The 22,482-nt window shown below is 35.2% G+C and overlaps 1 protein-coding gene across 12 annotated transcripts in view; it reads right to left on the reverse strand.

Moving 5' to 3' along the window:
- LOC123704743 (la-related protein 1-like) overlaps nt 1-22,482 on the reverse strand; it is a 79,452-nt gene that overhangs the window by 10,456 nt on the left and 46,514 nt on the right. For 5 of the 12 annotated variants that reach the window (XM_045653213.1, XM_045653208.1, XM_045653211.1 and 2 more), the window contains exons 2-17: nt 15,732-15,985; nt 15,104-15,223; nt 13,783-13,900; nt 13,079-13,189; nt 12,437-12,609; nt 9,569-9,759; nt 8,960-9,149; nt 7,285-7,551; nt 6,359-6,624; nt 5,827-5,934; nt 5,167-5,264; nt 4,082-4,173; nt 3,351-3,493; nt 1,410-1,563; nt 919-975; nt 326-454 (exon numbers count right to left, since the gene is read on the reverse strand). In XM_045653213.1, coding sequence (XP_045509169.1) covers nt 326-454; nt 919-975; nt 1,410-1,563; nt 3,351-3,493; nt 4,082-4,173; nt 5,167-5,264; nt 5,827-5,934; nt 6,359-6,624; nt 7,285-7,551; nt 8,960-9,149; nt 9,569-9,759; nt 12,437-12,609; nt 13,079-13,189; nt 13,783-13,900; nt 15,104-15,223; nt 15,732-15,806 — 2,292 coding nt within the window. In that variant the 5' untranslated portion in view covers nt 15,807-15,985. Of the gene's footprint in view, nt 1-325; nt 455-918; nt 976-1,409; nt 1,564-3,350; nt 3,494-4,081; nt 4,174-5,166; nt 5,265-5,826; nt 5,935-6,358; nt 6,625-7,284; nt 7,552-8,354; nt 8,418-8,959; nt 9,150-9,568; nt 9,760-12,436; nt 12,610-13,078; nt 13,190-13,782; nt 13,901-15,103; nt 15,224-15,731; nt 15,986-16,251; nt 16,284-22,482 lie in introns of all 12 variants that reach the window. The other 7 variants (XM_045653205.1, XM_045653206.1, XM_045653203.1 and 4 more) reach the window with 5 other exon arrangements.

Genomic DNA, 22,482 nt, shown 5'->3' on the forward strand with positions numbered 1-22,482 from the left:
TTATGACTATGAGAATGAGTATAAGTATAACTATGACTATGAGCATGAGCATGAGCTAGAGCTAGAGCTGAAGCTGGAATTAGAGTTTGAGTTAGAGTTAGAGTACGAGTATGAGCATGAGTACGAGTGTGAGTGTGAGTGTGAGTGTGAGTACGAGTATGAGTTTGAGTTAGAGTACGAATATGAGTGTGAGTGTGAGTTAGAGTACGAATATGAGTATGAGTGTTAGTAGGAGTACAAGTGTCAGCATGAGTATGAGTTTGAGTACGAGTACGAGTGTGAGTTTGAGTGTGAGTTTGAGTGTGAGTTTGAGTTTGAGTATGACCTGGTGTCCAATGGGAGGCGGCGGCGGCGGCTCGCACGGGTTGCGGTGCCGCTCGCTCGGCACGCGGCCCTCGAACTGCTCGCGCGAGATCAGCGACACCGTGCGGTACTGGCTGCCCGCGCTGCCGCACTACACACACACATACAGACATACATATTAAACAAAATAATACGGAATATATATAATTCAGTACTGCCAATTTTTTTTTTTTTTTTTTGCTCATTTATTATATGTCGGAGAATTTTAATAACTCTCATAATTAATTATTCTTTCATTAATATAATATGTCGGAAAATTTAAATAACTCTGCATAATCACTACATAGTATAAAACAAAGTCACTTTCTCTGTCCCTATGTCCCTTTGTATCCTTTAATATTTAAAACAACGCAGCGGATTTAAATGTATTCATAATTTTGATAAAATGACATGATTGATGATTTTAAAATGACATTGAAGTACATATTATTATGTACACAAAATATCCGAGCAGCGGTGAAGAAATAACATTAAAATATTCATTACGCCTTCTTTTGTATTTTAAATAATTTTAGATAGTGGATATAAAAAATAAAAACCTCACAAATAACTTACCGACGAATATTCATTCCACAAGTCCTCTTCATAGCGTCTGAGTCCATCTGTGATGACCTGAAAATGTATTTTCAAATGTTAATAATATTTTCTTTTATGAAACAAATCGAATAATAATAAAAGATAGTCGTAGCCAATGTATTCAATATGAACATATCTGACGTAGTCAATAAATACTAAACCTTACCCACTGAAAACCTACATGCCCCTTTTTTCAGATTTCTGGCTACATATCAAACGTACCGTAGCCTATTGCTAAATAGTAAATACCTACCTAACTACGCAATACGCATTATAACGTAATTCCCCCCTGTTTTCTTAACTAGGGATATAGCTAGGCGTATTTCCCCCCCCCCCCCCCTTCTAGCTCACTTTACCTACCTAACCGTGCATTTTATTGGTATTCTTTTACCTATTTTTATACATATTCCTACCATTTTTTTACTACTTCCGCATTTTTTTGGTTTCATCTTCACTAGTTAGCTACAAACCTGTTCCAAATCCTGCGTGATCTTGGTACGCGTGGCCCAATCGCCCTGACGGTCGTGCCCGTCGTGTTTCGGCGCGCGCGCAGTCGTTTGTGTCACTATGAGCAGACGTCCGATGTCGCCGTCCGTGAACTCGACGTCCGATTCTTCGTCGGACCTGAGTAAAAGATACGATTGATATTTTATATAATTGATATTAAGCTGTAGACCACATTTTCACAGTATTTCACATAATCAAATCAAATCAATATATATTTGAAATAATAATGTTTTATGAATTACATTGAAAATACAAAAACAAGAATATCGATGTAATTTTAATTTTAAGATTTTAAAAAAGCAAAATTCCACATGTATTGCCAATAGTCTTATTTAATCTCTATAATAAGAGCCGATATAATCCTTGGTTAAAATTTATCCGTCCAATAAAGTATTACAAGAACATTTTAAAATGTCACCTGTATACTGTCAAATACGGACAATTAGAATACATTTTTGAAATGGTAGTTTAATACGTTATTCCATGAATAAGTTTTAACCAAGGATTGAAAAATCAGCCCTAAGTAAAATGACTTAAACAATACAAATGGATTATTTCATGCATTTGTCGTCTCATCATTGCACCCATGTACACTATATTAAGTGCACCTGGAACGCCTTGACAATTCATTTATTTTAGCACCTCATTTGCAGTAACTCTAAACGACATGGTCATCGCTTATAGTGGACATTTGGTGCACATTTTAATTATTTATTTATATTTATATCGTTAATTTATATCTCTAGTCAATTACAGTGTTATTAAATATGATTTTTATTTATTTATTTATTTATTACACTTTATTGTAATACAAACATTAAATAATAAGAAACGATAAAAAGAAAATATGGTACTAGAAAGATGTAGTACAATTGGCGGCCTTATCACTAAGCAGCGATCTCTGCCAGGCAACCAAGCGGTAAAAAAGCGAAATATTTAGTAGATAAAATTTTGGAAGTAGAATTAGAATTTAAATAACATGAAAATAAAAAGTATGCATAAAAAGTACAATATATGCACATAAATAACTATACATACATGTATAATAACTATACTATAAAATATAACCTTACATAATATATACAGTAATATAATAATATATTATACTTAATAGAAAAATAAATAAATAATTAATGATAATACATACATAAAACTACATAAAGTATATAAAATATATTCTATACTAATAAATGTAAATACATATAATAAATATACTATTCCGAATTAAAGGCTGATAAGAAGAAATGTTTCCGAACAAGGTTTTTAAATGAAGATAAAGAGGGAGCAAGTCTTATCTTTAGTGGTAAGGAGTTCCATAGACTAACAGCAGAGGCAGTAAAAGAATCAGCATAGAAGTTTGTGTGTCGAGATGGAGTACTCAAAATAAGTCTGTCAACGGATCGGAGAGAGTAGTTTTCACAGTGTAGAAATGAAAAGTTATTCTTAAGGTAGGAAGGAGTGATGGGATCAAAAAGGATACGGTATAATAACTGAAGGTAGTGGAGATTACGTCGCATGCGAATGGGGAGCCACTTGAGTCGTCTACGATATAAAGATACATGGTCGAATTTCCGAAGGCCAAAGATAAATCGTATGATATTTGTAAATCTGAATAAAAGAAGTAGTATTTTCAATATATCTACATCATCAAAATTATTTAAACATATCAGTTTATAACATGTGTTGCCATAATTAGTGTCATACGTGTGTTTGTGTGTATGCAGAAAAGTGTATGGCGTGTTAGTGCGTATTAGTGTATTTGTGAGATTATGTGTGCATTTTACGTACGTATATGTTTGTGTAAACACCCACCGCGTGCACTAACACCCAATGCGTGGTGCATATATACTAAGATAAACCTAAGTGTTTGTCTTGTCTGTATGTCTGTCTGTGCGCACACTCACCACGCGTCCGTGAACGTGTTGTGTCTCGGCGGCGGTAAGTCCAACTCCTCATCTAGCTGAAAGTGCAATTCTTCCCTCGCTTCTTCCGGCTCCGAACGAGGGGCCCCGCGTTCACGTGAACCGGCTTTGGGACGGCGTTTCACCTGAAAAACATTTTTATTTCAAGCCTCATTCAAAACAGACCTTTATTGCAAGAACATATGGTCCTTCGAGCCGGATAAGTTGCAATGAATCCATACTATAATATTATAAATGCGAAAGTAACTCTGTCTGTATGTCTGTTACTCAATCACGCCTAAACTACTGAACCAATTTGCATGAAATTTGGTATGGAGATATTTTGATACCCGAGAAAGGACATAGGCTACCTTTTATTGCGAAATATGTACCACGGGCGAAGCTGGGGCGGACCACTAGTATAATATAAGATTGCAATTTGTACAGTAAATAAATATGTGAACGTGAAAACAACAAGTCATCGCGCGACTGATTCATACATTTGTTGTTATAAATTATAATTACTCACAAGGGGTTAAATAATAAATATCAGATAATGTCAACATGAGGGCAAATTATGGATAATGTAAACTTCTGCATATAAAATGTGTCGGAAATTAATTTTAACGTCTTCTAGAGATGGAAGTTTATCGATTTGTAACAATAACAGGTGTATATAACAGATAAATAAAGAAATCAAATAAATTATTTTATTCTAATTCATAAGTACGTACCTCTGTCCACACGTCTGGATCGCTTCGTTCAGAAGCGGGACTGTTGGCTGTTTGTCCGACTGTTGGTCCCGATTTTTCAGCGTTTGGGTCCTCTGTAATAAACAAAATAATTTTATTTCACTTTTATAGTGCAAAACTATAGACGGTTGTTTAAAAAAGCTAAAATGCATACAAATTGTCAGAACTGTACAAAAATTTAACAACCAACCGTGAGGCTAGAGAAAGCTTTCCAAAAAAAAGAGGAATTATCAAAATCGGTTCACCAAGTTTTGAGGTAACAAACACAAATAGAAAAGTTTTTTTTTTTTTTGTTTGATGTCGTTTGATAAATCATAATAAAGAATTTGATTAACATTAATATACTATATAAATGGGTGGGTTTGTGACTTCCATCATATTTACTGGCTTTTGCCTTAGTTCTGGTAGATAAATGAGAAAAATTTAATTTTAATTTATTTTCATATATTTTATTAATATATTACAATGTATATCATTATTGTCGAAAATCTGCCATCGAGACAGACCTTCTAGAAACAAAGACACATTTTACTGTACCCGTAATGCGTAACCCAAAAAATCTATGTTTAGATATTTCAAGCCTAAATTACGGGAAATGTTCTGTATAATATTAATAATTAATATAGATTTAAAAAAAAACACGCTATAGTATGTGAAGTCCCGTGTCCCCTAGTGGGGTAAGGGGCAGATGCATTATGCATACATCTATTTCACTGTTCGACTTTCTTTATGGACAAGTAGGTGATCAGCCTTCTGTGTCTTGCTTGACCGAGATATTTTTTTCATCGTCTGTATCGGGAATCGAACCCGGGACCGCTTAGTTGTACGCTCACGTTTTAATTGCTGTAACAATGAGGCGATACGCTTTAATAAGCTAAAGATCTGAGGCTTAGGCGCTCCATCTTAGGCTATATCTCAACTTACCATCAGGCGAGATCGTGGTCAAGCGCTTCCCTATCATACAATAAAAAAAAAGATAATTCTATTCCGCTGTTAATTATTATGATAATGACAATAATACTGCTTATTAAGATACTTATACAAATAATACTACAAATAAAACTCACGCTGTCTAACAGCCTGCGGCACGAATTCCGGCACGTCCGGGTTAAGATTATCCCGGGGCGGAGAATTTGCACCCGTGCCGCGACCGCTTCGGAACATTCTGTGGACGAACATGTAAAATTTCAGTTTTATAACAAAGAATGCAATGTACTGAAAGTTAAAATTACCTAACTAGTTATTTTTCTAATAGAAAATGCAATTTTTTTATGTTCTAAAAGATAAAAGAATAAAAAAATATCAATCTCACGTCATGGTCGTTTTATAACTGTTAGCATTTACAAGTTTCGAATTTGTTCTTTAACTGTTAGCAGTTAGAATTTTGAACAGCGAAAAGGTTATAAAATAAAGCAAAAAAAAAATACAATTACAAGATCACATCAATCAAGATAATCTTGAAAATTATTAATAAAACAAATGATGCGGTCTGTTTGAATTTGTTAAAAAATAAGTGTGCAAAAATTCGACAAGAAAATATATATATTAAAGAAGAACATATTTCATGACAATTTACCGAAAAGAAAAAAACTAAACAATGTTTTGATAATTTACTTTTGCTAATTTAAAGAAATACATATTTCATGACTATTAACCGACCTAAAAGTACTAAACAATTGCTAATTTAAATACTGATAAATAAATAAATAACCCATAAATATAATTACCTCGGCAACGGCGGCGGTGGAACGCATCTCAACAAGCTAGACACGGGCGCTACTAGCGGCCCGCCCATAGTCGCTAGCGGGAATATGCCGACCATTTGCTTTTTGCGACTGGAAAACATAATAATAAATGATTTTAGTTACATTTACGGCGGAATTGTTAAAGTGTCCGTTCAAATGACTAATGCAGTGTGAAAAATTACGTGTCTAATACATTTTCAGTGAGTGACCTATCTTTTGAGTTGGTTGACAATATATTGCACACCTCGGTGAGTAGTGCACTATTGTCACCAATTTAAAAAATCATAATTTCGACCAACTTTTTATAGCACTTGATATATTATAAACAATTTAAAAATGTATTTTACAAGTGTAGTTTTATTCATACAAGATAGAGATAATATATTTTATATTGTTGACAATAATTGTGAATGTTTCATCATCTCACAATTCGTTCACCGCTCCGTCCTTAAGATTAGTAGTCTCACCAGTACTAGCTCACATATCTGACTCACAAACTAACCAACTAACTCACCGTTTTTCGCCCGGTTTATCCGATCCATCAGACTGCAGCGGCGGGTCATCGTTAGACTCTACAGACTTGTCATCTCTCACTTCACCCTTTTGTTCACCAGTTTCACTCTTCTGTTCACCAATTTCATCCTTCTGTACACTTTCACTCTTCTGTTCATTATGTTCATCGGTGTTCACGCGTGTGACGTCACTAGTTGTTGGGTTCGCTTGTTCCGGGTTCGATTTTGTTGCTTCCTCGTATGTAGGTGGCGGTGCGGTTTTCTCTTCCTGCAATAGATTTATTATTAGTTTAAAATGTGAACATTTTAAATATTGATTCCTGTGAATGAATAAATTTTTGAGTTTGAATTGACGATAAGTCAACATTGCTATTAAAACCATTTAGAATTTAGAATTTAGACACACCCCGGACACTCCATACAAAATTATCGTTTTGACAGTCACACTGTAGAGACTGCAAATGTGTGTGTTAACGCTTTATGGTTGGCACATTTTTGACTAGCGTAAAAAAAATTCGCGTTTTTCTGATGAAATACATCCGTAAACAGCACAATATCTAACCATTTTCTACGAAAAACGATAATCACAAATCCAAAATAATAAAATTACTTTAAGTCAATTTGATTAATGTTGTCAATCTTCGTTGCGTATCGTCCCTGTAGAAAAATATGGACCATTTTATGTCTGATCGTGCGGGGTGAGGTAAGTGTTTAATTTTGGCGGGAGGCGGAGAGTGTCCGTTCTGTAGCGTTTAGCTACTATTATGTATTCTGTGATTTAGATTTAAATTTTTATTCATTGTACTAGTTAAATGGATGAATGAAAATTCTTTATTGCTTTAATTTAATAAAAAAAAAAAACTTTACATTATACAGTAAAATGCGGCTTTATCTATATAAATTATTTACAATATTCCGTTGTACTAACCTCTTCCTTCTCTATCCTCTTTTCCTCCTCAGTTTGCGTTACAACTTTCCCATCTGCCTCTTGCACAACATCCCCACTTGTTTCCCCTCCTTTCTCCTGCACTATTTCTCTCTTCTCTCCCTCCTGTACCATTTCTCTTTTCTCTCCCTCCTGCACTATTTCTCTTTTCTCTACATCGTGTACGTGTCTCTCTGAACGTTCGTCGTCGGCACTGCTTGGTGTTATGTCGAGTATCGGCCATTTTGTCGGCTCGAACGCTGTCCGCACCTGTTTTATATTAATAAGTTAAATTAAATATGTATACGTTGTAATTTTCAATTAGGTTTTTAAATTTATACTAATATTATAAAGCAAACAAACAAACAAAGTTTGTTTGTTTGTTTGAACGCGCTAATCTAGGGAACTACGGGTCCGATTTGAAAAATTATTTCGGTGTTAGATAGCTCATTTATCGAGGAAGGCTATAGGCATATCATTACGCTACGATCAACAGGAGTGGAGCCACGGGGGTGAAACCGCGCGGAGCAGCTAGTATTATATATTCATTATTCTAACTACTAGTTTATGTTCTATACTTTAAAATTTGATATTGATATTTGATTTGATAAATATTAATTTGGCACTATTTTCGTATAAGATATTGGTGCATAAAGACACCTATAACTAGGAACATCCATTCCAAATAACTATGTGAACATATTATTGAAGTGAAACTTCTTTAGGCACGTTAAGAAGAATAAAATTCCAAGGTCCGCGTCATGGAGTAAGGCGACGATTTTGGTATCTTTGTACTTGCAAAAGAAGTTTCACTTTTTTTGAAGTTATACTAATTCTTTTAGCGCGATGGAGAAAAATGATGAGAGTGAATCTTTACGATGCGCGCGCACACCGACACCTGAATTTAACAGCATGAAGTTAGTTCTAGGTGGTATGAAAACTGGTAACCATGTTCAAGTTGTATATTCTAGTATTTTTTTTTTCCATACGCCAAAGAAGTATAACTTCTAACGCGTGTACATAAGTACACACACTCTTTTTTTATCGTCAATCTTATCTATCCTGCATCTTACCTTGAACCCTTGCAGCAGCTGCAGCTTATCCGAGTCCCGTATAGCATCCAACACGAGCTGCACATCAGCTGTTAGCTGGAACACGCTATACAGTCACTCCTACAGCAGCTACAGCGCTTACCTTGAACCCTTGCAACAGCTGCAGCTTATCCGAGTCCCGTATAGCATCCAACACGAGCTGCACATCAGCTGTTAGCTGGAACACGCTATACAGTCACTCCTACAGCAGCTACAGCGCTTACCTTGAACCCTTGCAACAGCTGCAGCTTATCCGAGTCCCGTATAGCATCCAACACGAGCTGCACATCAGCTGTTAGCTGGAACACGCTATACAGTCACTCCTACAGCAGCTACAGCGCTTACCTTGAACCCTTGCAACAGCTGCAGCTTATCCGAGTCCCGTATAGCATCCAACACGAGCTGCACATCAGCTGTTAGCTGGAACACGCTATACAGTCACTCCTACAGCAGCTACAGCGCTTACCTTGAACCCTTGCAACAGCTGCAGCTTATCCGAGTCCCGTATAGCATCCAACACGAGCTGCACATCAGCTGTTAGCTGGAACACGCTATACAGTCACTCCTACAGCAGCTACAGCGCTTACCTTGAACCCTTGCAACAGCTGCAGCTTATCCGAGTCCCGTATAGCATCCAACACGAGCTGCACATCAGCTGTTAGCGCTCGAACACGGTGGAACGACGCTATGAGCGTCACCGGTATGGTGCCGTCGGCGGACATCTTGCGGCGAAGGAAGAAATCGCGCGCCAGGTTGTCCGGGCTGAAGTAGTATTCGCTATGGGGTGGATAAATATTATATTTATTTATTTTATTTAAATACACTTTATTGCACACACAAAGTTTGACAAAATCAGGATATTATACTAAGCAATTGGCGGCTTTATTGCTTAAAAGATAGATTTAATAAATGTTCAATTTTATCAAATAGCTTGTTAAAATTATTATTCTCTATTCTGAATATGTTACATTTAATTTTAGATGGCATCGAATTGTTTACATTAGATACATATATGTATCTAATGTAAACAATTCGATTGATATATCAATATTTACAAAAATATCGTAAAGAAACAAAAAAATTCCATCACGAGGCGAGATTCGAACCCGCATTTTCCGCCTTGCCGGGGCAGCAGGCAGTAGCAAAAAAATGCGTCTTTAAAAACTTTTTTGCAAACACATAAACAAACAACTCACATCTGCTTCTTAATCAGATCCTTGAGCGTCACTTGATCGAGCCCTATCCCGTAGGGCGCTCCGCCTGCGGCCGCCGCACCGAAGTAGTACGCTTGTGCCAAAGGAGGTGCCAGTTGGGGCGGAGGCGCTAGGGCTCCGATGCCGTAGTGGAGTACCAGGCCCTGGGGGAGCGGCGGCTGAGCTACGCGCAGCTGGTGGGGAGGGGGTTGGGGGTTTTTTTAGGATTTTTTCCGCTACCATGTGGTTGATGTGATATCATTTTTTGTTAAAGTGTTTTCGGTAGAAAAAATTCGGTATGATATCTTCTCCATTCTTTTTTTAAAGTGATAACTGTTTGAGACTTGTTGACGGTAGGAGAAACTATTATGACTTCGCGTACAGACATGCAAGTTTTAAATTTTGAAATTCTGAGTTAAAAGTTCACAGTTGTATGTGACTGCTTCCTTTATTTTTGTTATTGACTTGTGTCTATTCAACTCTATAGACTCAATAACATTTCCACACAAATTTTTAAAGATTGAACAATTTATTAAACATCAAAATGTAACTAAATCCGAGATATCACATCACCAAACCATTAAAAGCCACTCAAATGAAATGTTTTATGAATTGATTATTTCATACATAAATAAATACTTATTTACATTAATAAATACCATTTTATAATAATGAATGAACTTAAAGCTACCCAATTAACTTCTCCAAATCATTTTGAATTATCGACATATTAAATAAAGAAAGTATTGTCACCGATCCTTGATAAGTGTACAAAGTTTGAATTAAATCTCTCTGTTTAGAATCAAAATCGAGTCTAAAGGAGTTGGTTACATACAAACATACAGGTGAAGCTAATATAAGTATGTTACAGTTCATTCATTATCATTTCTTATCCATAATATGTAATATAATATTGGCTGTTAAAGCGAATGATTTTCTGTTAGTATTAAAAGACCATGTTTAACCAAATTATGTTTCCCTTAATGATACCAATAAAAAAAATTTCCCATTGTGTTTTATAAATATTATGATACATAATCAATAAAGCATAATATAATATTAAGCATACAATATGAATTTAAAAAATGAAATATTCCAAATGAATTATAGAATTTTCTAGATCCTTTGAGAATGTTCTAGAACACCTTAAACATTTCCATACATTTTATCAAATGGAAGTTAATCCCAAAATAATTTTAATGAATATAGACATTCAATATTAGTTAATAATATCCCATTTTATAATGCAAAAAACCCAGACACCATAATGAAATTTCGAGATCTTTGGAAATTTGGAAAAACCCAGGGTCGGGGAAAGGGAACGCGTTTTGGTATGTTTACTCTTTGTTTACCCAACTCGGGTATTTATTAAAAATATACTGATTGACTTTATAACTTTTGGGGTGAAATATTATAGTGAAATAGAATGAATTTTGTATGTTTGTCAGTAGGAAAGTATTTATTTAACTAATTCTATTTATATGTAATCCCATATAGATGAAAATTATATAAATAAGAAATCATAGATTTCTTATGCATGATACAGAAAAAAAAAGGTTGATAAAATCGTTCAGGAAAAACCGAAAGTCATAACAGTCAATAGACTAAAACATAAAGAATAAGGTAAAAAAGTATTTTTTTTTTTTTTAAATATAAAAAGTAATCATACCAAGGACACGACACACTCAGCCTGTATGTCATGCCCCAAACATAGAAATAAAACAAAATGTGCAAATAAAATATTAACATAACATAATTAGAATTGTTATTAAAATTTGCAACGGAACATTTTTAAGGCAATAATTAAAACTTAAATAAAATAAATTGATTGGGCTGACAGCAAATAATAAAATAAATTGGTCTGGCTGAAGTTGGCATTACTGTTAACTTTCTCATGATGGTAGTTCATATTACTGTGAGATACTGAATATTTTACGCTCTACACTTGGACTCGCACCTAACTTCAGCTCGGCCAAAAAAAGATAGGAGTGTATTGTCACCTGACATGACAGCCTGTGTCCTAAATGTATTATATTATTATGTACTATGAATGCAAATAGAACCTGTATTTTTAATATTCTCGAATTTAAATATGTACAATTTACTACCTATACGCGAATGTATTTTGTAAAGTATATACAAGCGCGACATTGTGGTAATGTGTACAATTATATCGGTATAGTCTTGTGTATATTTACATTTTATCACCTCTATACTTTTCTCTGTATCTGTATATCTGCCTGTATATCTGCAGCATGTCGTAGTGATTTATATTAACAGCATGCGTGTGAATGTTCTATAACTTCATTCTAAATACTAAGAGTGAAGTTGTGCGATTGCTTGCATATAAAGTAGTGTGTGAAAGTCCGTATGTAGCTGTGTGTATGTTCTATTCGCATTATATAGGTTGGATACATGTGTACACACACATATATCTACATGTGTACACATGTCTACATCTGCTGTCTACAGGGTGTGTGTGTGGTCGCGGAAGAATTCCAACCAATATCCACGGCCCCATCATTAAAGCGGCTCGACGGAACACAGTGGGGTTTTAGTCGGTATGAATCCGACATAACCCACGGCTATGTAGTTAGATATAAGTTTCATATATTGTAATATTTACATGATGTTAAAAGATACTTCTTCTCCATAGATACTGCTTTCCGAATCGGTGGTAAATGTTAAAAATACTTACCTATGTAATGACAATTCGAAAGTGCTACTAAATAGTAGTCTAATTGAATAAATGAATGTTTGAGTTTGAGTTTGAGTTTGAGCTCCTTCCCCGGGGGCCGTGGGTATCTTTGGCAGATTTCCCCACTATAAAAAAAAACGTGTGTATGTGTATACTATCTACGTTCTATATACCTGCGGCATATCATGATGGAACTCAGGGTGGTGGTACACAGCGTGTGGATGCGCGTGCACACTAGCGGGTCGGGCTCCGGGCCGTCGGGCTCCACGACCGCGGGCGGAGCCCCGCCCCCGCCCGCCGCCGGGGGCGAAGCGCCCGCGCTCCTCGCCGTTCAGCGATACTGTATCTGTGTGTGGGAAACAGATACTTCAGAACTTTGTATGCAAGTATGCAAACTGGAATTGTAGTATTATGGTCTTTAGGATTGTGGATTGTTTAGATTTTAGAACGTTAGTATACGTTAATTGTTCATAATAATTATATATATATATTTTAATTTCATCGTCGTACTACGATACTGTAATCTGAAATTCTTTTGATAAAAATACAAATTATACAGGATGTTCAACCACCAACCCCTCTATACAACACATATACATATTTTTTTAAACTATTGTATTTCGTTGTCTATGCTTGGTATATCTATACAATAAAGTATCAAATAAAATAAAATAAATAAATACAGCTTGTTCGCTCATGATACACGTATACATATTTTTTTAAACTATTGTATTTCGTTGTCTATGCTTGGTATATCTATACAATAAAGTATCAAATAAAATAAAACAAATAAGTTATACAGTATGTTCACTTACCATCTGCCCGGGAGCCGTGCTGCGCGTGCTTGCCGGGCCTCGCCGCTTTCACATCTATATCGAGCGGCACCCATTTGTGCTTCCCGGACTTGCTGCCGCCCTTACCGCCTCCTGGAATTAGAGAAACAACCGTTTTATATAGAGCAATGGAGTTTTTACAACATGAAACCTTCACCTTGATAATAATATACTTTTTTGTAAACAACTTGTTACTTTTCCTTAAATACCCGCATAATAAAAATGAATCCCTATTTCCCTGGTCACGTTACACACGTACACGGTACACGTGAACGAATGGACAGATTTCAATATTTTTTTTTTTTTTGTTGGGTTCGTTATAGTCATGAGAAAAATTTAATGAAAGAAGAACTTAACCCATTGAGCTCCAAGCGGCCTGATCGGTCCCAGACACAATAGATTTTCTATTGTGTCTGTGGTTCCGGGGCCTGAGTTATTACGAAAATTTTGCCAGGCATGAAAAAATTAAGAAAACATAACGGCTTTTAAACTTCGCGCGTTTGAAAGTTTGTGCGAAGACAGGATAACGTCTGTCGAGTCAGCTAGTAATTGATAAAGTGTATTACAGATATTTTTCCGTAGTCAATAGCCTGTGAATTTTTTTTTAATAAAATAATTAATTTAAAATCAAATTACTGTCCATAATAAACGTATTTTCTTTTGTTCTATTCATTCATTCAACGTACCGGAGCTCTTGTTGCGCTCGTTGGGCGGATGCCTCTCGCCCGGCGTCGGCTGGTGATGGTTATGATGTTCCACCTTCTCTGGCTTAGGCGCTTCTTCAGGCGGTTTGCGTTCTTGGTCCTGAAATGTGGTGAACGTTCAATTAGATTTATGGAATTTACAGGAGAAATTTTCTGGTATTTGACCCTGTCAAGTCAAATCAAAATTCATTGTTGTGCACCAAACTATACAGTTACATTAATACAAGAAGAAGTCAGAAGAGCACAACAGGCGACCATAAATATTCAAACTATTGATATCATATGCAATTTCACATAGCCAATAACTTACAGAAACATTATCTATACTTAATAATAATAAAGCTGAAGAGTTTGTTTGTTTGAACGCGCTCAGGAACTACTGGTCCGATTTGAAAAATTATTTCGGTGTTAGATAGCCCATGTATCTAGGAAGGCTAGGCTATAGGCTATATAATATCATCACGCTAAGACCAACAGGAGCGGAGCAATGCGGGTAAAACTGTGTGGCACAGCTAGTGGTTAATAAGCTACTCTATCCTATTTTCACTTCTACCAATTTCCTAAAGTTTACATTAGTGCGCCGACAAAAAGCATTCTTTTATCGAAAAAGCACATCTTCTAACTAAGGCAATTCATTTACGCGACCTATTTTACTTGCCAAAACACTTACAAAACTTACTAGTCACTGGCCACTTTACAGAATTATACCTTAATGTACATTGTCCGAAAACAATATGCAAGTAAAAGTTTTTAACATCTCTAGCAATTAGAGCAAAGCTTTAAGGAAAAAGCAGTGTCGGTGGGGAAATAGCATTACCGGGGAATTAAAACCTAGTATAATCGCCGCGTTCAAAGAAATCAATTTCAATTGTTGGGCTTTTATGACCATAACCACATAACATAGCAAGGTGCTGATTCAATATCATCATTCAATCATATGTACTGACTAGCTTCCGCCCACGACTTTGTACGTGCATCCCCGTTTTTGCCCGTTCCCGCAAGAATTTCGGGAAATCCTTTCTTAGCGGATGCCTACGTCCTAACATCTACCTGCATGCCAAATTTCAGCCCGATACGTCCAGTGGTTTGGGCTGTGCGTTGATAGATCACTATATCAGTCACCTTTGAGTTTTATAAGATTAATTGTAGGAAAGACTGTCAAGCGGTAGTCCAGATAAAGCAATCCTTAGACTACTACACTTCTTGCATCACTCTTATGTATGTTATCCATAAAAATGCTTATAGTTTTAGTGAGTCCAAACCCCCACCATTCTATAGTAACTTTGCCTATAAACTGCCTTACCGCATTCCCATTATGATGTGCAGGATCGGCGTCGTGCGGCGGCGGTGTGGAGTGACATCTCGCACCGGCGACCGCCGCGCCTAGCGTCGGCCAATCGCCTATGTCGGTGAAGTCTGATGCCTGTGGACAAGGGAGCAGTATGTTAGAATAATACACGGTTTTAAAGGTTAGATGGAAGACAAATAGGTCAAGATCTATCAAGGATACTATTTCGGAAACAGTAGCCAGGCAACGTCAGATCTCTATTGACTACCTGGGTCAATAGAGAAGTATAACAAAGTGTATGGTTTTTTTGAGCCTAGATAAAAGTACACATGACGTATAATGGCCGGTACATTTTTGTCCTTTACATTTAGTTATACGCCATCATCCTGTATTTCACATAAACATAACCTATATAATATGATAAGTTATAATATATTACCTAGGTAACACCTATTTACATTTTAATCACTGTGCGAACACATGTTTCAGTGCTCATATAGCATGGAGATATACTGATTTAAACTGATGTGAATTTATTACAATTAAACCATTTAAGAGTTAAAAAAAATCTACACGTTGACGTGAAATCCTGCACCGTTCTTCCTCTCAAAGCGTTTACCCGATACATTGGAAACACAATCACCTGTCCATCCGTCTCGATCCTCGCCCAACTCCTCCTCGATCGCGACTTTCGTTTGGTCGCCACGCCGGCAGTCATAATCACACTACACACTACGACTTTACACTACACACTTACACTATATAGGTAATATACTATACACTTAGTGACACATCTTCGTGCTACGGTATTTACTACACTTTGGTTTTTAATTATCGATAAATATCACAGGTGGAGTTTCATTGTGTTGTGTTTTGTCGTTGTTAGATGCACATTGCCTGAAGAATTGTTAATTACAATTTTGAGAAACAAAATTCAATTAAGAATAGAATAGGGCTTCTTTTTTGATCAGTGGATAGTGTTTCTCTTCGATCTGTATAATATTATGAATTACTAACAAAATTATAGTTTACAAAAAGGTCTCAAGTTAGGATAGTTTAATATATTTCTTTCAGCAAATGAAATTTAGTTTACAACTTTACGATACACGTCTTCATTAGTTTCTAACTTGCATTTTTATTCAAGGTTACATTTAATTGCATACTTCATTAAAATAGTTTATTTCCGTTGAAAAAACTAAATGTAAAAGTGACAACAGCAGCATGATATAATAAAATATGTCAATTTGTTCAACATGAAAACGCTCGAGTAGTACCTATTTTATCACAATTTCATACTAGGTACTAGTTCAGACCGACCAACTCCTTGGTACAGTGGTTGACGCGTGAGGGTTCAGGATTCAATTCCCGGTGGAGACGAATAAAAAAAACTGTCTGGCAGGACACAGAAGGCTGATCGGTGAAGAAAGATCGGTCCCTAAAGAAAAATTGATCAGATAAACAGTAATACGCATAATGCGTTTGCCCCTTACGGCCCCACTTGGGGTCACAGGACTTCACTAGTTTAGAAATCATACCGTATTAATATTCTTTAAGAATATTTATAGGTATGTCACTAATGTGTGTTCAATATGAAAAACCGGTCACATCAAAATCAGTTAAGTATACCATTATATTATATTTCCCCTTTTAATTTCGTACCACATACCGTTTCTGACATCTAGAATTATTTACATTAAAAATCGATAAATTGCAAAATTCAATAGATTAAAATTAATCTTATTCAAATGTAATATTTTACACAATAGTCACATCTGTTTTACTCTATATATAGGCTTGAAATGTGAACTTATTCCTTATCGCTTTTCGAATAATTGCTTTTTTAGTTTTCTGTATTTACTTAAAAAAAATAACATATTCGTTTTATTATGGTTTTAACTACAGCCGGCATTACTTATAACGATTAACTATAATATATATAAATCTCGTGTCACAATGTTTGTCCTCAATGGACTCCTAAACCACTTAACCGATTATAATAAAATTCGCACACCATGTGCAGTTCGATCCAACTTGAGAGATAGGATAGGTTTTATCCCGGAAATCCCTCGGGAACGGGAACTATGCGGGTTTTTCTTTGAAAACGCGGGCGAAGCCGCGGGCGGAAAGCTAGTTGAATTATAACTTTTAAACGCGTATGAATAAGATTGCATCATTCTATCATTCATCCTACAGACCGGAATATGTCGTATAGCTCTAGATATTGTTGTCGAGCTTCACGCACTAAAAACCTACTGATCGGATTTCGATACAAACTTTTTGTGATATATTTCAAATCGGACCAGTAGTTCTTGAGATTAGCACGTTCAAACAAAAAAAACAGACAAACAGCTCTCTTCAGCTTTATAATATTAGTATAGATTATGCGCAACATATTGGCTATAATCTACATTAAATATATTAAATTGTATCTACGCACGCGCAGTCGCGCCGCACGACTAGTACATTTTAATGTCTTCCTACTGTCCAAATGTCAAGATATTAACATATTGTATATGTCACACGCATAAATTATGTGTCGGGTGTTTCGACCGATTTTGTATGACGAATGACGATCAAGGATCTCGAATCTTAAGAGAATCTTAAAATAATTACGAGCTATTGCATAAATTACTATTTTTCTTTATCATTTGAAAAAATGTCCCATTATTGAATTTATTCAATTATTTTTTAAACACTGACGAAACAAATAATTGTGTGTACCTATTTTTATGTCAGTGTGTAGAGCTATAGCTCTAGAATCTGTTAAATCTTTAACATCGGCTCTAGTATAACAGTATTTGCTCTAATATAACAGTACCTAGTTAACTAATTTTATTATATACCTACTTAGGTATAAGTTCAAAATTATATTAAGGACGCGTTTGCGAATCTGACTAAAATAAGCAGTTTTTCGGTGCATTTTGCGGCGAAATAGTACAAAACCAAATTTAACTAATAATTACCATAAATAGATTACTCCTTAATTCAGGACCCAGTGGTGGGTCGCGAGCGAACATTGAGTGGGCCCTGCCTGAGAACGAGTTTCAATCGTAAGCAGTTAACGAAATTCTGGCTGTCGCTATCGTAAGCAGTTAACGAAATTCTGGCTGTCGGTTGCCGGTAACTATCCATGCCTGTTTGATGAAGCTATGAAGGTCCTTCTTCCATTTACTACCTCTTCTTACCTATGTGAGGCCGGATTTTCTAATATGGTGAAATTTAAAACTAAATATCGCAATAAATTGGACATAATATCAAACTCACTGCAATTAAAAGTGACTCGAGTTGAAGTTGATGTTAAAAGTGTAATGACGAAAAATAGAAAACAATTTCATTTTTCCCATTGAAATAATTTTTTTAATGTAGTTATTTAATTAAGTAATAAAAAAATGTACTAAAACTTTGTTTGTTATTTGAAAAGTCGTTTATTTAGGTATATTGGTAACGGTTAAATTTCCTAGAGGTGGGTCCCGAGTTTGGGAACATGTATTAGATGAGTCGTAGTCCATATAACTTTGGGAACCACTGCCTTAATCTTTAAATGGTACTAATTTTTTAGTCGAAAATTTTAGTTAATAATATTGAAAAAAATAATTTCCGTTGCCTCTTCACACAAAATTGACAATATCGTGCTGAATAAACGAACATTTTTCTTGTATTTAAATAAACATGCATAAAGAAAATAATTTTGAAGCTAATACATACATACATAATACCCGCTCATCAAGCATCATAAATAATTAATGCTTCATAAAATTGAATTTTTCTGCACTGAACGATTTTATATTAATTGACACACAATATATTTCAACCTTTATTCAGCATTAACAAAATGTAAAAGTTGTTCAGATAGCCGTTCTACTTTCAACTGTGAGTCAATACCAATTAATAATAAAATTAAATATTGGCAAAGTTAAGACATATTATGAACTTATACATTAATTTTTAAATAATGTATCTATACCTACTCAATATTATAAAGCTGAAGAGTTTGTTTGTTTGTTTGAACGCGCTAATCTCAGGAACTGGTGGTACGATTTGAAAAATTCTTTCGGTGTTAGATAGCCCATTTCTCGAGGAAGGCTATATTATATTATCAAGTTAGGACCAACCAGAGCGGAGCAATGCGGGTAAAACCGCGGGGCACAGCTAGTTTAGAATAAACAAACACATGAAACTATCATAGATATTTGATAAACGTACAAAGTTTTAATAAAATTTGGTCAAAATTGCGTATAAAGGAGTCAATCGCGTATAAAAATCAATAAAACGTCTACGAGTAATGGAAAATTTTATATCTTTATTCCTCTTTTATTATAAACATCTTACGAACACGACCCTTCACTCAGCTCGAGCCTACAGAGAGCGTGGGTTGATAATAATCATATATTCATTATTTGCAAAAATAATACCTTCTTGACATTCATACAATTTTCTTATAAAATTCATATTATCTAAGATTGAGACAAAATAATTATAGGTAGCTCTTGAAATAATAATGTCCAAAAAAGTAGAGCTTTATTTGTAGAAGTCTCTACTACCAATATTTGACATTGTATCACAAATGACAAAAAAGAACAACAATAGAACTCCTAGTTACTTAGTACTTAATCTAGCCCGGTTCAACCGGAGCCATAGGACTTTGTTTATATAACATTAAACAATGTAGGTACCTATCACGATGTATAGGTAACATAAACAACATTTAAGGCTCCACTACCTTCATTTTCCCCAAAAACACACACAACTTATGTGACAAAAGTAACATCTATGTATAACAATAATCTATATTAATCTACACTTCACATTGCATAACCCATAACCTCAAAATACAAAACCACGTGCGCTACGTTGACACCACGTTGCCGCTACAGCGTCGCGCCGTCTCGCTCACAAACTACCCTCTCGCTCGCACCGCCAAGGCCGCGGCGGGCAAATGTCGGCGCGCTATCTCGCACATCAATCTTTGGTGAATTTTATTTATCGTTTCTTTTCGGTAATACGCGATTATCTTTCGTTAAATACGTTTATTGTGTGTTCAATGCATTTATTGTAATGTAGATTTTATGATACTTCATGTTGATAGATCTTTGATGATTTCACCTATGTAGAGACTCTGATTTTCATTTCATAGCGTACCTACCTAGTTAGTTAGGTACTGATATTTTCCCAATCAAATACATTTTTAAAATGTTATTTGGATTTGTATAGAATAAAGTTTATCGATGAATGGATAAACATAGGAATAGCATGTAATATCACTAATATCTATAGAGATATTAGTGATATTACATGCTATTCCTACCTTCGTCTTGTGAAACGTCACCTTAACATTTATTTTAACTCTGTAGTCATTCAAGTAGTTTTTAAACTCTATCAAAATCACCATAGGTAAATAAACAAATTAAGTTTCAATTTTGCAAGCAAGTATCGCTTTCAAGAGTATGCAATTATTTATGCCTAAAGTTGACTTTTGTTAGGGAGTGTGAACCTTCTGTACTTAGTACTATTATAATATATTCTGTGGTATAAGTAAGCAGATTTATTTAAAGGTCAGTACATAATATCTATAAAAGCAGATCTTTCCTTTATTTAAGCCACATTTAATTAATACTAATGAGACATCAATTCTCATTTTTCCTATGAACATTTATTAAACTCTAGGTGGGGTCTTTAATTATTCTATTTATTCATAACATATTGTGTTCATATTGTCATGTACGTCAGTATATGAGAGTGTGGTGACCCCACACCGCTCGGCTACACATACCGTGTTCCCGCAGCACAATGCGGGCTTGTCGAGTGTGTTCCATCGCGATACGTGCAGTGGAGCACGGGAGAGAGGCTCTACAATGAGTTAAGAGACGGTCGAACAGCGAACTGTCAAGCGAAGCTATAATAAGAATTTAGATATCATATACGTTACTCAATGGCAGAAAAAATTCTCAAAAATGATTACATCTAATATTACGAAATCAAAATGAGCATCAAAACATTTTTTGCACTTATTTATTTTTTATTTTTAAGATATTTTCTAGGCACGTGTTAGCCTGCGATTTTCAACGCTTCCAACGAATACATAAATACTAATTAGTGAATTTAGACACGCATTTTTTGTGTAGTTGAACAAAAATATATGTAAACTGTACGCTAAAAAGTTATGTTTAAAATCTATATAGGTAATTACTTTTATTAATTTTCATTTAAAATCATGAGTTGTTGAAAATCATGATTGTCAAAAATTCCGAAGAAACAGAAAGCATTTAAAATTAAAATAAACTTCCTACATAATATTATATTTTACAAATCAAACATAGCACACATTTCATGTCACATGTAAAATTATTATCAAGGTCGTAAAACAATACGTTTATTTGTTCAGCAGTTTCATGGAAAGCGAAAGTGTGCAAAGGAACACCTTTTTTGCGAAAAAATATGTGAGAACATCAAATAATTATTAACATAATATCTATACATTGTTTTAATAAAACACGACATTTGTTAAATCGTTTTTATTAAACAGTCATACAAAATTTTAACATTAAAACAACGTCGTGGCCGAAATTCAATCTTCAATAAAAAGCCTCTCTCCCGCGCTCCACTGCAAGTATCGCGATGGATCATGGAACACACTCGACAAGCCCGCATTATGCAGCGGGAACACGGTAGCCGAGCGGTGCGGGGACACCACACTTTGATATACTTTTTTTTTTATTTAGAGCTAGAGCAAGAGCATTCTTTCGTGATCTTTTAGTGTAAACGAAAACTCATATTCAGTGTTGTTCAGTATTAGAACATTTCAACATTGCAAAGAATCTTTTCAAACGCACTAAGAACAACGAAAGAATACTCTACGCCTGTTTACACCAAAATATTTTGACATAGTGGGGTTAGAATGAGCTTTCGCTCGTTTGATGTAAATGCACCGATGGAATACACACTCATATAACGATAGAGGCACTAAATTTGTTGCTTAGTCGATAAGCGTAAAACAAAAAACACATATTTGAGTGTGACCTTGAAGAATAACGTATTTATGAATATAGATAACACGTAGACCGTAATATAATATCAGTCAGTCGGTTACTAGTGATAAGTTGGGTGAACGCAAAGTCATTTGGATGTCTCCAGTGATTATCACTTCGCAGTTAATTATAAACTAGATTCATATTATGTAAAGGAGATTTATGTGTTACGTCTTAACTTAAAAATTCTTTCATCATCAGGAAGGTACATTTTGCGAATAGGACTAGCTTTAGGCGCATAACGGAAAAATGTCACGCGTTGCGCGTAACGAAAAAATGTTACACTAAATTTTTTTCCAACCCCGGTAAAGAAGTTTCACTTCAAAATATATAAACTAAACAATACCATGTTTAAATTCAACACGTCTC

The sequence above is a fragment of the Colias croceus genome, chromosome 30 (genome assembly GCF_905220415.1).
Source record: "Colias croceus chromosome 30, ilColCroc2.1".
Classification (NCBI taxonomy): domain Eukaryota; kingdom Metazoa; phylum Arthropoda; class Insecta; order Lepidoptera; family Pieridae; genus Colias; species Colias croceus.